Source organism: Schistocerca piceifrons, chromosome 9 (assembly GCF_021461385.2).
Source record: "Schistocerca piceifrons isolate TAMUIC-IGC-003096 chromosome 9, iqSchPice1.1, whole genome shotgun sequence".
NCBI classification, from domain to species: domain Eukaryota; kingdom Metazoa; phylum Arthropoda; class Insecta; order Orthoptera; family Acrididae; genus Schistocerca; species Schistocerca piceifrons.
Genome location: NC_060146.1, coordinates 55,384,043 through 55,398,898, shown reverse-complemented (window position 1 = coordinate 55,398,898; position 14,856 = coordinate 55,384,043). Strand labels below are relative to the sequence as shown.

The 14,856-nt window shown below is 44.5% G+C and overlaps 1 protein-coding gene across 3 annotated transcripts in view; it reads left to right on the top strand.

Annotated features, from left to right (window-relative positions):
- LOC124717253 (zinc finger protein 583-like) overlaps nt 1-14,856 on the top strand; it is a 168,679-nt gene that overhangs the window by 46,811 nt on the left and 107,012 nt on the right. For 2 of the 3 annotated variants that reach the window (XM_047244057.1, XM_047244055.1), the window contains exon 4: nt 11,084-11,140. The exons of the other annotated variant lie outside the window; for it this stretch is intronic. In XM_047244057.1, the coding sequence (XP_047100013.1) occupies nt 11,084-11,140 (57 nt within the window). The remainder of the gene's footprint in view (nt 1-11,083; nt 11,141-14,856) is intronic. 3 annotated transcript variants of the gene reach the window in all.

The window sequence follows — 14,856 nt, the reverse complement described above, 5'->3', positions numbered from 1 at the left end:
TAGAGCTGAAAAAACAGTTATGATGGTTGTTGTAGTTGTTGTTTGGTCTTCGCATTGAAGACTGGTTTGACACGGCTCTCCATGCTACTCTATCCTGTGCAAGCCTCTTCGACTCTGAATAACTACTGCAACTTAAATAATTCTGAAGATGCTTCCTGTTTTCATCTCTTGGTCACCCTCTACGATTTTTTCCCTCCCACACTTCCCTTCCCCCTGCAGGTTTGGGTGTAAGAATAGGTCCGCGGTATTCCTGCCTGTCATAAGAGGCGACTAAAAGGAGACTCAAATGTTTCGGCCCTTATGTGGTAGTCCCCTCTAGGGTTTGACCACGCTATTTCAAAATTATTCTGAAGAATGAGCCAATTGGGGAAGGGCGCCTTACTTGGTGCGTTGTGTCCATCATACATTGAAACCTGTAGCCAGCTTATTTGTCGATGCATTGCAGTCTTGCTTGCTCTGCATCTCTTGGGCGAGGATACATTTCTGGGTGCAATTTCTGCCATGCACTCTGCAGTGTCGCTTTTTGTGCTGATGACGACTGTGGAGCACTTGCCACCTAATATCCAGCATGGTAGCCAGTCCATTGTGGTGGGGCCACCATGTACCCTGTTGATTGTAGCCCCCTGACAACACAGGGATCATTCTACTGATGCCTGCGCCGTTAACTCCCCATTTATGCCAAGGAGTAGATGCCCATCTCCCTGGGGCATCGGGACTCCCAGCAATGGCCATCCTGCCAGGTGGCCCTTGCTGTGCCTGGGTGGTGCCCGTGGGGAGGGCCCTTAGTCGGAAGAGGTGGCATCAGGGCAGATGACACGCAGTGAAGCATGGCACATCTTCTCTTGCTGGTGGCCAACCACCAGGAGTCTCTAAGCGTTAGAGGGCTCACTTTAATGCAAACATGTATGACCCCAAATCGTTTCCCTCCCTGGCCACACCATGGGAGGAACGAAAAGCTAAGAATGACAGTGAGATGTATTTGCCCTGGTATTTAGTCTGTACAAGAGCTGATGGGGAATCCTTTGTGTCAATGAAGCCTCAGTTCTTTGTAGAGCATTTAGAGGACAAGTTCGGGGAGGTGGAGGGCTTGTCTAAAATGCGGTCTGGGTCAGTCTTGATAAAAACAACATCCTCTGCCCAGCCACGAGCAGAAGCCGGGAGATATTTCTGTTTCTATCACGCTGCACAAAAGCTTAAATATGGTCCAGGGCATTATCTTCCACAGGGACCTTCTTTTACAGTCCGATGACAAGCTGCGCGCCAATTTAGAGCGGCGAGGTGTCCATTTCATCCTGCATGTCCACCAGGGTCCGAGGGCTAATGAGGTTGCCACCGGTGCATTCATCTTGGCCTTCGAGAGTGACACATTACCCGAGAAGGTGAAGGTGATGGTCTACTGCTGTGATGTCAAGCCATATATCCCTCCCCCTCCTCGGTGCTTCAAGTGTTGGAAGTTCCGCCATTTGTCTTCCCGCTGTGCTTGCAGCCTCATATGTCGCGATTGTGGTCATCCATCCCATCCCGATACTCCATGTGCCCCACCTCCCATCTGTGTCAACTGCGGATAGCACCATCCCCCTTGCTCGCCGGACTGGAAGATTCTACAGAAGGAACGAAAAATAATGGAATACAAGACCCTGTGCCGACTGACCTACACTGAGGCTAAACAGAAATTTGAACAGCTTCATCCCGTGCACATGGCCTTGTCTTATGCCACCACTGTCACTCCTGTTACAGCTCCATCCGTTGCACCACATACAGTCAGCTCTCAGAGCCGAAGGACCACACCTGCCCCCTTAATGGTGGGTGGCACTTCCCTCCCTGTTGCTCCCACACCACCTACCTCAGGAACAGCACCCCCTCAACCATTGGGGCATCAGTCCCCACTTCTAAGCCGGAGAAGCGTAAGTCTTCTTTGGCTTCGGATCCCTTGGGTCACTCCCTTCCGAGGTTCCTACAAGTGGCAAACCAGACACTCGCCAGGGGCTGAAGAAGCCCCAGGTAGCTGGTCGTAGGGCTTCGCGCTCCTCTTCAGTCCCAGAGACTGAATCAAAGAAGCCCTCCCACCAAGGGCAACCAAAGGAACAGTGTGAGAAATCGAAATCAAAGACTCCCAAGACCAAGTGGAGTGGCACCCACTCCACTGCTACCTATAAGCTCTGCATCTGAGGACGCAGTGGATATTCTGGCATCCGCTGAGTACCTAGATCTCGCCGGTCCCTCAGACATGATGGATGTCGCTCCCGTCAGTACTCAGTCGGTGGCACCAGGTGACCCAGTGGCATAATCTGCCTCCTCGGTCCCTTCACACCTTTCTCGGCCATGGACAATGTCATCCGCCAGTGGAACTGTAGCGGTTTTTTCCAACATCTTGCTGAGCTCTGACAACTTCTCAGCTTTCACCCTTTCCTCTGCATTGCTCTTCAGGAAACTTGGTTTCTGGCGATGCGAAATCTTGTTCTCCGTGGCTGTCGTGGTTATTTTAAGAACCGGGCAGCTTATGAGAGGGTAGCTGGTGGCGCCTGCATCTACGTCCTTCGCTCTCTTTACAGCAAGTCTGTCCCTCTACAAACACTTTTAGATGCTGTCGCTGTTTGGGTGTGGACGCCTCAGGCTGTTACTGACTGCAGTCTCTACCTTCCACCGGATGGTGATGTCCCGCAGCATGTCCTGGCTGCACTGATAGACCAATTGCCGCCACCTTTTTTGTTACTGGGCGACTTCAACGCTCATAACCCTCTGTGGAGTGGATCAGTGGAAACAGGCCAAGGCAGCATCGTTAAGCAAGTATTGTCACAGCTCGACCTTTCTCTTTTAAATACTGGTGCCTTCACACATTTCAATGTGGCGCATGGCATGTAGTCAGCCATCGACCTTTCGATCTGCAGCCCTAGCCTATTACCATCTGTCCAATGGAGTCTGCATGGTGATTTGAATGGTAGTGACAACTTTCTGATCTTTCTGTCACTGCCACAGCATCACTCTTCTGGGCACCCCTGCAGATGGGCTATGAATAAGGCTGACTGGGACTTGTTCTCTTCCACTGCCACTATTGAGCCTCTTTCCAGTGATGCCATTGATGTGGTGGTTCACTCGATCACCACCGGCATCATTACTGCCGCAGAATATGCCATTCTCTGTTCTTCTGGGTCCCCTCAGCAGAGGACTGTGCCCTGTTGGTCATCCTGAGGTCACTGAGGCAATTAAAGATCGCAGGTGGGCGCTCCAGCGTCCCAAGTGACATCCCTCATTGGAACACCTCATCGCCTTTAAACGGCTCCATGTGCGAGCCCACCGCCTCATTCATCAATGTAAGCAGGAGTGCTGGGAAAGGTATCTCTCCACTATTGGTCTCCGTACCTCTCCATCGCAGGTTTGGGCTAAGATCAGGCGACTCTATGGCTATCGGACCCCCATCAGCATACCTGCGCTTTCACTGATTGGAGCAGTCTGTACTGACTCTGACGCAATTGCAAACCGCTTAGCAGAGCATTTTGCTGAGAGTTCCACTTCTGCGAATTACCCATTGGCCTTCCGCTCCCTGAAAGAGCGGTTGGAACATCGGAGCATTTCATTTCACACCCGCCACCCTGAATCGTACAATGCTCCATTCAGTGAGTGGGAATTCCAAAGTGCCCTAGCCGCTTGCCTTGATACGGCTCCCGGGCCAGATCGCATCCACTGTCAGATGCTCAAACACCTCTCAGTGGACTGCCAGTGATGCCTCCTAGACCTTTTCAACCATATCTGGGTTGAGGGTGAGTTTCCGTCGCAATGGCGGGAAAGCATCGTAATCCCTGTGTTGAAACCTGACAAGAACCCACTGGAGGTGGACAGAAACCGCCCCATTAGCCTCACCAACGTTCTTTGTAAGTTGCTTGAATGCATGGTGAGCCGGAGGTTATGTTGGCTACTTGAGTCTCGGGGCCTTCTGGCTGCGTCTCAGGGTGAGTTCCGTAAGGGCTGCTCTGTTGCTGATAATCTGGTGTGCCCGAGTCTGACATCCGTATGGCCTTTGCCAGCCGTCAGCATCTGGTCGCCGTCTTTATTGACATGCGGAAGGCATACTATATGACGTGGCGACATCACATCCTCTCTATGCTTCATGGTTGGGGTCTTTGGGGTCCACTCCAGATTTTCATACAAAATTTTCTGTTGCATCATTCCTTCCACATGCAAGTTGCGGCCTCCCATAGTTCCTCCTGAGTTCAGGAGAATGGGGTACCACAATGATGTGTCTTAAGTGTCTGCCTCTTTTTAATTGCAATTAATGGGCTCACTGCGGCAGTGGGAACGTCTGACTCAGCTTCCTTGTATGCTGACGACTTCTGCCTATACTGTAGCCGCTGAATGGCAACTGCAGGGCACTATCCGCAAGGCACAGTCTTGGGCTGTAGCGCACAGCTTCCAGTTTTTGGCTGCCAAGACCTGCATTACGCATTTCTGCTGGTGACGCACTGTTCACCCTGTTCCACAGCTTTATCTTGACGACGAACCTCTTGCTGTGGTGGAGACACATCAGTTTTTGGGATTGGTTTTTGGATACCCGGTTGACTTGGTTCCCTCATATTCAGCAGGTTAAAAAGACTGGCGGCACCTTAACACTCTCCGTTACTTGTGTCACACCAGCTGGGGTGCTGATCGGTCTGCCCTTCTACAGCTGTACCAGGTGTTAATTCAGTCCTATGTAGATTATGGGAGCCTGGCTCATGGTTTGACATCCCCTTCCGCATTGCAGTTGCTGGACCCCATCCTGCACAGCGGGATCCAACTCGTCTCCTGTTCCCTCAGTCGGTCGTCAATCTTCCGAATGGCGGCCCTGCTCAGGGTGTACAATTGCGGTTCGCGTCAGAGCTCTCCTCTCTGGGCTTGAGGTTTTCCCTCTTCCACCTCTTTTTTGAGCCCATCTGCATATATCCCCATGGCATGTGCCCCACCCGTGCCTTCGGCTCGATTTGGCACAGGGCCCAAAGGACTCAGTCCCTCCTGGGGCCCTCCGTCGCCGCTTTGTTTCAATCCTTGCCGCATCTCAAGGCTCTGACGTTGTCTATACTGACGGTTCTATAGTTGCTGGTCGTGTTGGTTATGCTCTTACTCTAGGGGATCATTATGAACAACACTCATTGCCAACTGGCTGCAGTGTTTTCACTGCCAAGCTGGTCGCCATCTCTCGCGCCCTAGAGTGTATCCGCTCCTGCTCAGGTGAGTCCTTCGTTATCTGTAGTGACTCCCTGAGCAGTTTACGAGCTATCGATCAGTGTTTCCTTCGCTCTCATCTGGTGATGGCTATCCAGGAGTCCCTCCATACTCTTGCCCGTTGCGACCGCTCTGTGGTCTTTGTGTGGACCCCGTGTCATGTCAGCATCCCGGAAAATGAACGTGTTGACACGCTGGCCAAACAGGCTGTCAGTGCACCATCCTTGGAAATTGGCCTTTCAGAGAGTGACCTTAGGTCAGTTTTGTGGCAGAAGGTACTTTGCACCTGGGGTGAAGAATGGCTTGCCCTTCCTTCACCCAACAAACTTAGGGCCATCAAGGAGGCTACCGGTGCGTGGCGCTCCTCCTTGCGGGTCTCTCACAAGGACTATGTTGTCCTCTGCCAGCTGTGCATTGGCCACACTTCGATGACACACAGCTATTTATTGCGCTGCGAGGACCCACCTTTATGTCACTGTGGGTCAGCTTTGACGGTGGCCCACATCTTGTTGGACTGCCTGCTTTTAACTCCGCTCAGGCAGACGTTTGCGGTGCTTGATACGCTTCCTGCACTTTTATCAGATGACATTGCGATGGCCGATTTAGTTTAGAGTTTTATTCATGCAGGGGGTTTTTGTCAATTGATCTAAGTGTTTCTCCTTTTTTGTTTTGAGTCTGGCCTTTGGCCTACGATTTTAGACGGATTTTTAGTGCGTTTCCTGGTGGTTGGCTTTTCCTTTTTTGTTTCTATGGTCAGCCAACCACTGTCACACTCGGTGTGATTTTAATTCCTTTTTGCTGGTCTCCGTCTGTGTCTTTCTTGTCCTGTGTCGTCTCTTGTCATCTCCATTGTTTGTTCTTATTCTTCGTGAGTGTTTCAAGTTCGTGGAAAAAGGGACCTATGGTGCTAGTAGTCTGGTCCCTTCAATCCCACAAAGCAACCAACCACACTTCCCTCCAATACTAAATTGGTGATCCCTTGATGTCTCATAATGTGTCCTGCTAACCGATCCGATCTTCTAGTCAGGTTGTGCCACGTATTTCTTGTCTCCTCTATTATATTCTGTACCACCTCATTAATTACATGATGTATTAATCTAATCTTCAGCATCTTTCAAAAGCTTTGATTCCCTTCTTGTCTAAACTGTTTGTCATCCATGCTTTACTTCCATACTTGGCTACACTCCATACAAATACCTTCAGAAAAGACTTCCTGACACACAAATATATACTATATGTTAACAAATTTCTCTTCTTCTGAAACTCTTTTCTTCAGTCTACATTTTTTATCCTCTCTACTTCGACCATCATCAGTTATTTTGCTCCCCAAATAGAAAAACTCATCTACTACTTTAAGTATCTCGTTTCCTAATCTAATTCCCTCAGCATCACCCAACTTAATTCGACTACATTCCATTATCCTTGTTTTGCTTTTGTTGATGTTCACCTTGTATCCTCCTTTCAAGACACTGTCCATTCCGTTCAACTGCTCTTCCAAGTCCTTTGCTGTCTTGACAGAATTACAATGTCATTAACAAATCTCAAAGTTGTTATTTCTTCCATTGCTTCCCTTTCATCACCCTCAACTCTTACAATGCTGTCTCATTTCTGTACATAGTGTAAATAGTCTTTTGCTCCCTGTATTTCAGCCCTACCACCTGTAGAATTTGAAAAAGAGTATTCCAGTCAACATTGTCAAAAGCTTTCTCTATAATGAGATTTTCACTCTGCAGCAGAGTGTGCTCTTACATGAAACTTCCTGGCAGATTAAAACTGTGTGCCGGATCGAGACTCGAACTTGGGACTTTTGTCTTTCGCAGGGCAAGTGCTGTACCATCTGAGCTACCCAAGCACGACTCACTACCTGTCCTCACAGCTGCCAGTACCTCATTTGCTACCTTCCAAACTTCACAGAAGCTCTTCTGCGAACCTTGCAGAACTAGCTCTCCTGGAAGAAAGGATATTGCAGAGAAATGGCTTAGCCACAGCCTAGGGGATGTTTCCAGAACGAGATTTTCATTCTACAGCGGAAGAAGAGCTTCTGTGAAGTTTGGAAGGTAGGAGACGAGGTACTGGCAGAATTAGAGCTGTGAGGATGGGTTGTGAGTCGTGCTTGGGTATCTCAGATGGTAGAGCACTTGCCCACGAATGACAAAGTTCCTGAGTTTGAGTCTCGGTCTGGCACACAGTTTTAATCAGCTTTCTCCATGTCTACAAATGCTATAAACATAGGTTTATCTTACCTTAACCTGTTTTTCAATATACGTTGTAGGGTCAGTATTGCTTTGCGTGTCACTAAATTTCTCCAGAATCCAAACCAATCTTCTCTGAGAAAGGCTTTCACCAGTTTTCCCATTCATCTGTAAAGCATATAGTTTAGTAATTTTTACATCTGCTGACAAATTCTTTCCATGGAATTGGAATTATTATATTCTTCTTGGAGTTGAAGAGTATTTCACCTGACTCGTACATCTTGCACACGAGATGGAGGAGTATTGTCATGGCTGGCTGTTCAAAGGCTATCAGTTGTTTCGACTTAGGTCATTCAGTACCGTGTCAAATTCTTCCCGCAGTATCATACCTTCCATCCCATTTCCTCTATGTCCGTTTCCATTTCTATAATATTGCTTTCTAGTTCATCAATCTAGTTGTTGTTGTTGTTGTTGTTGTTGTTGTGGTCTTCAGTCCTGAGACTGGTTTGATGCAGCTCTCCATGCTACTCTATCCCGTGCAAGCCTCTTCATCTCCCAGTACTTACTGCAACCTACATCCTTCTGAATCTGCTTAGTGTATTCATCTCCTGGTCGCCCTCTACGATTTTTACCCTCCACGCTGCCCTCCAATGCTAAATTTGTGATCCCTTGATGCCTCAGAACATGTCCTACCAACCGGTCCCTTCTTCTTGTCAAGTTGTGCCACAAACTCCTCTTCCCCCAATCCTATTCAATACCTCCTCATTAGTTATGTGATCTACCCATCTAATCTTCAGCATTCTTCTGTAGCACCACGTTTTGAAAGCTTCTATTCTCTTCTTGTCCAAACTATTTATCGTCCATGTTTGACTTCCATACATGGCTACACTCCATACAAATACTTTCAGAAACGACTTCCTGACACTTAAATCTATACTTTATGTTAACAAATTTCTCTTCTTCAGAAACGATTTCCTTGCCATTGTTAGTCTACATTTTATATCCTCTCTCCTTGCCATTGTTAGTCTACATTTTATATCCTCTCTGCTGTGACCATCATCAGTTATTTTGCTCCCCAAATAGCAAAACTCCTTTACTACTTTAAGTGTCTCATTTCCTAATCTAATTTCATCAGCATCACCCGACTTAATTTGACTACATTCCATTGTCCTCTTTTTGCTTTTGTTGATGTTCATCTTATATCCTCCTTTCAAGACACTATCCATTCCGTTCAGCTGCTCTTCCAAGTCCTTTGCTAAGTCTGACAGATTTACAATGTCATCGGCGAACCTCAAAGTTTTTATTTCTTCTCCATGGATTTTAATACCTACTCCGAATTTTTCTTTTGTTTCCTTCACTGCTTGCTCAATATACAGATTGAATAACATTGGAGACAGGCTACAACCCTGTCTCACTCCCTTCCCAACTGCTGCTTCCCTTTCGTGCCCCTCAACTCTTATAACTGCCATCTGGTTTCTGTACAAATTGTAAATAGCCTTTCGCTCCCTGTATTTTACCCCCGCCACCTTCAGAATTAGAAAGGGAGTATTCCAGTCAACATTGTCAAAAGCTTTCTCTATGTCTACAAATGCTAGAAATGTAGGTTTGCCTTTCCTTAATCTATCAATCTAGTACAGACCCTCTATTTACTCCTTCTGCCTTTCCCTTCGTTGCTTAGCACTAGTTTGCCATCGGAGTTCTTAATGTTCATACAGCTGCTTCTCTTTTCTCCAAATTCCTCTTTAATTTTCCTGTAGGTGGTATCTATATTACCCCTAGTGAAATATGGTTTGAAATCCTTAAATTTGTCCTTTAGCCATTCCCAGAGAGTATGAATATGAAGTGATGATGGGCGAGATGGGTGGCTGGATGCATGGATGTTAGTTACTTAAATGTGATACGAGAGATTATGCTGATGTCTGCAACAGCTGGATGCTAGTAGTGCCACTGATCACATTAAAAAATAAATAACTCACTTTATGCCTCTGTAGTGTTTGTAGTATATTACGTTTTTATGGTTTGTCATTCTTCGATTAAAATCTTCTCTTAACGTCATTCAGGAAAAGTTTGACAAGGGTGCAAGTTCAATAACGACCCATGAAAACCCTTCCTCTAGTTTATACATTATGCCATTGAATTTGGTACTATTAAAGAAAATGGTTCTGTATCTTGTGTTACCCAAGGATTTCTGTTGTGTAGTTGTTATTCTACCGCCTTCACCATTTCGGCTCTCAAAGCTACCCACTCAGCTTCTATTGTGTTACTTTCCGCAGTTTGTCAGTCATTGCCTGATGCTCTCTTTGAAACTGTCAATAACCTGACAAAAATAGCACAAATCATTAAATTGTAGCATATGGGTAAAGGGAGGTTAATTAATGGACGTTAAATTCAGGAGGATGGGGAGAAGGAGATACCTTAGAGACAATTTCTGCTAATTCCTAGAACTAGTATTAAGTGAAGAATGCAGATATGTACTATATAGATGCCTACACACAAGTCTTGTAGGAACTTTGGGGACAAGGTAGGCTGATAACCTTATGCACAGAGGAATTTTAGCAGTCACTCTCCCCACACTCTTTACATAAATGGAATGGGAAGAAATCCTAATATACGAGATAACAGAAAGTATCCTCAGCCACACACTTGTGGAGTGTGTTGGTAGATGTCTATGTTATGGTGAAGTGCTGGTATACCACAGTTGATTTCCTTATGTAGACATTGGCAATGGCAGGCATTTATGTCCTGTGATGATTGCGCCAGAAAATTTAATGGCATGCCAATTCTGTATTTGTGTGGCTGACACATCATGCTCACAAGCCCTCAATACTCTGAGAGGTACTGTTTGCCATCACTGCCATCTCACTGCTTCTTACTTGGAGTGCTAGAGGAATAGGAGGGGAGGATGTACTTTCATATTGCAGCTGTTTGGCTATGAAACAAAATTTGTGTCACTAGACACTGGATAGTTTGTAACACACTGTAAAATGGAAAGCATATAGTTATAGCACAGCACTTCGTACATTCTTTGTGAGTGAGCTTCAGATAAAACTTGTGACTGATATTATTGTTAAAGCCACCAGTGTCACCTATAAGCTTGAACTAGTAGGATATAAAGGGGTTGGACAAAAATAAGAAAACACCAAAGGAAATGTGTGCTTGAACATACAGTAAATGCAGGTGCTAGCCGAGCCTGCAGGTTCCGCTGTTGTAACTGACCACACACAGTACCTGTGCAATGTTCTCAATACTTTGTGGTCAGAACAGTGTTCTGTGTAGATGTGAGTGCAATACATCAGAGCTAAGTGACTCTGAATGTGGACGAATTGTTGGTGTTCATATTGTGGGAGCTTCCGCAAGCGAGATAGTCCCTGTGTTAGGTGTTTCAGGAAGATTTATTCTGCACACAGGGAAGGCGGAATAATATGATCCGCTGAAGTCTGAGACTGCTGGAAGGTGTTTTAAAAGTCATGAAAGGCATGATAGTGCTTTCGGCATTTCCACATTGTTGCCATCCCACCCCCTTATAAGTTCTGTGAAGTTGCATTTACTGTGCCTTTATCACACAAAAAATATTAAGAATAGAATCTCTCAGTGTGAGTGTGTGTGTGTGTGTGTGTGTGTGTGTGTGTGTGTGTGTGTGTGTGTGTGTTTTACGGATGAAGCTACATTAATATAATACACATTAATTTTTGCAGAAAGTGGAAATTTCTGAAGATGATGATGTGTATGAGCCAATAAAGGTGAAGAAAGAGGTAAGTGATGCCTTAGAGTATTTATCTCTGTGTATGCAAGATGTAACTTCCATAACTAATCATGTGGAGGGGCCTGTCATAAAGTTTTATTACTTTGAAAATAAAATAGTTACATAATAAATTTTTTGTTTGTTTACAGGTACATGTTTACAGTCCTGGTACAGAGTCAAATCCTTGTACCATTTTTCTTGCTAGATGAGCTAAAACAAACTAGTACAGTACAGTGGTGAAGTGGATGTGGAGTGCGTCATTCAGTTTTAATTCCCCTAGCAGCATACTATGGTATTGTAGAACAGGGATTTGAATGTGTAGCTAGAGTGCAGACATGTACCTGTAAATGCACAATAAAGGTAAGGACCTTTGTTTTTTAGTGGGGCGATTAAAACTTTAACCCTCAAGCAGGCGCACTGCGATTCATAACACAAGCAGGCAGGTGGTGTACTTTGTACACATCTAAAGAACATCTGTCTTTGTCAGCAAGGTAAACATTTATGAGCAAAATCACACTTTAATCTTAGTTTAATTAAACAACTATGAAATAAACATACATTATATGAGCCAAATCACTGTTTAATTAAACAGTAATAAATGAACTTCTATTATGTTACTCTGTTGTTGCATACAAGTGTTACCCCCAGTAATGACCAACTCTAAGCATTAAACAGAGCAGTTTGCATCAGATCCCAGCCAGCCACTTATTTGATTACTAAGTACCTTGTAGATGACTGCCTCATCATGGGATTGTGCTACTAGCTCATAATGTGGGTCATTTTCGTGCATGCATCATAAATTTTTTTTCACCAAGCGTGATGTTTATTGTCTATTATTGCTGCTCGTTTGGATGTATTACAACACACCTTATCACTGTCTTAGCTGAAGCAATAACAAAGGAATAGGTACAACCTTGCACTTTTAAAACAACACTCGAATGGAAGAAGACAATGTTATTTGTGGTTGGGGTACTTTATACTTACATGCACCTGCTCAAGGATTAAGAGAACACCCTCCTAAATAGGTGAGCGCTAGTTGTACTCATTAGCTTGTTTGATGTACTGAAGTAACTTGCAGTGGCTGTCTTCTGCATGTTACTTATAGCTTGAATCGCTCCACATCCCAGGAGGCTCTCTTTCATGATGTGATGTGTGACGCACGCATTCACATAATTGATTCGCCTTGATGGGCAGTCAATCCACCACCTTCAGTGCAGATGCACAATTATGTTCAACCTCCTGTGGGGATATCAAGAGTAGCGAGCAAGGACGACATCGACAGGGACTGCAGATAGGCAGTGCTAGTTGGGAATGTAGGTCAGTTGAGAGGGTGATGATACAGTCCACGCAGTTGTTATAAACACTGTGTCCAGATCCCAGTTTGAATCCCGGTCCAGCACAGATTTTCACTCATCGCCGCTGATTCTATATAAACCCCCAAATGCAACAGACATAAATATTTCCTTGCTTTTGCTTTCCTTTCTCCTTCTCCACCCTAATTTACATATAATGAATAATCTTGCACTACTGTCTCTCAAATTGTAATATGATAACTAATAATGTGAAAGACCATTGATTACCATACAGAGGAAGAACAGAAATAGACCCAAATGTAAACTTTCGTATCCTCTCTCTCTCTCTCTCTCTCTCTCTCTCTCTCTCTCTCTCTGCGAACCAAATAAAATGCTTATGAACCTGAAAAAAGTCAATCCATAAGTTTAACTAAACATAGTCAAGAACACAACAAGAATCAGCTTAATTTTTCAAGGAACTCCTCGACAGAATAGGAATAGTGACTGATGAGGAAACTCTTCAGTTTCAAGTTGAAAGCTGGTACCTTATTGAAAATGGATGCAGCAGTATACTGCACACCTTTCTGCAACAAGAGTTAGGTAAGTCCAATCTAAATGCAGGTTTGATTTCTAGAGAGGGAGGAAGGTAGGTAGGTAGGAAAATACCCAGTCTCCCAACATGGGTTGACAAAAGGTTTGTGAACTTACACCACTTATTGCCCGAACCGCCCATTCTGAGTCAAAACTATCCTTTTATAATGGGAAGAGTTACCCCAAAATATAATAAAATACGACATATGCAAAGTAGACTAATTTTCATGTCGAACGATCACTCACTTCAGATACCATTCGAATAGTAAAAATGGAAGCATTAAGTCTTTGAACAAGATCCTGAGTGTGGACTGTTCACGACAGCTTACTATCTATCTGAACAACTAGAAGTTTGAACTGTTCAGTTTCACTAATTATATGCCCATTCTGTGAAATTGAGTCAGTTTTTGTTGAATTGTGTGCTAGAAACTGTAAAAACCGAGTCTTAATGTGATTTAGAGTTTATTTTCTACAAGCCATGAACTTATGTCATGAACTGCCCTATTTGAAACTGAGCCAATGTTGCACACAACATCCTTTACTACCAGGCTAGTGTCATCAGCAAACAGAAATATTTCAGAGTTACCTGTAATACTAGTGGACATATCATTTATATAAATAAGGAATAGAAGTGGCCCCAACATTGATACCAGGGACACCCCCCCCTCCCCCGCCACTTCACTGTAACCCACTCAGACCCCACATCACAGCCATTCTCAACACTGTGAATAACAACCTTTTGCTGTCTGATGCTAAAGTAAGAGGTTAACCAATTGTGAGCTACTAGCTTCTACCTAAGAATTAGAAACACAAAAATTCTACATCTGCATATATGCACCACAAATCACCCCACAGTGCGTGGTTGAGGGCAACTTCCACCCCTGCTAGTCATTCCATTTCCTGTTCCATTCACAAATGGTGTGAAGTAAAAACGACTGTCTATATGCTTCCGTATGAGTCTTGCATTCTCTTATCTCATCTTTGTAGACGTTACATGGGATGTGTGTTGGTGGCAGTACAATCATTCTGCAATAAGCTAAAAATGCCAAATCTCTAAATTTTCTCAGTAGTATTTTGTAAAAAGAACTTCATCTTCACACCAGGGATTCCAGTTTGAGCTCATAAGCATTTCCGTAATACTCACATGTTGCCCGAACCTACCAGTAACATATCTAGTAGCGCATCTTTGAATTACATTGCTGTCCTTCCTCAATACAACATGGTAGGTATCTCAAACAATCAAATATTACTCAAGAGTAACTCACAAAAGTGTTCAGTACGCGGTCTGTAGAATTTTTGGAATAAACTGAAGTCAATCCTTTGCCTTCCATACAACCAACCTTACATGCTCATTCCATTTCATTTCGCTTTGCAATTTCATGTCTAGATGTTTAATCGACATAACCGTGTCGAGCAGCAGACCACTAATATTGTATTCGAACATTACGGGATTGATTTTCCTAGTTATCTTCATTAAGTTACATTGCCCCACATTTAAAGTAAGCTACCATTCAGGGCACCAAATAGGAACTCTGTCAAAGAGATCCTGTATCCTCCCGCAGTCATTCAATGGCAATACTTTCTTGTGCACCACAGTACCATCAGCAAACAGTCACAGTTTGCTGCTCATTGTACCCAGAAAATCGTTTATGTATACAATGTATTTAAAAAAATATTTGGTATTTTGAGATGTGGTAGTATGGACCAAAACAAGAAAAATTTGTCCAGTAAACAAGGCTTCTGGAAGGCATACCTTAAGAGCTATGAGCACACTTGTTCGCCTTCACTACTGTAAAACATGTCTTGTCTTCTGAGCAAGCTATGAGCACACGAGTTCATTTTC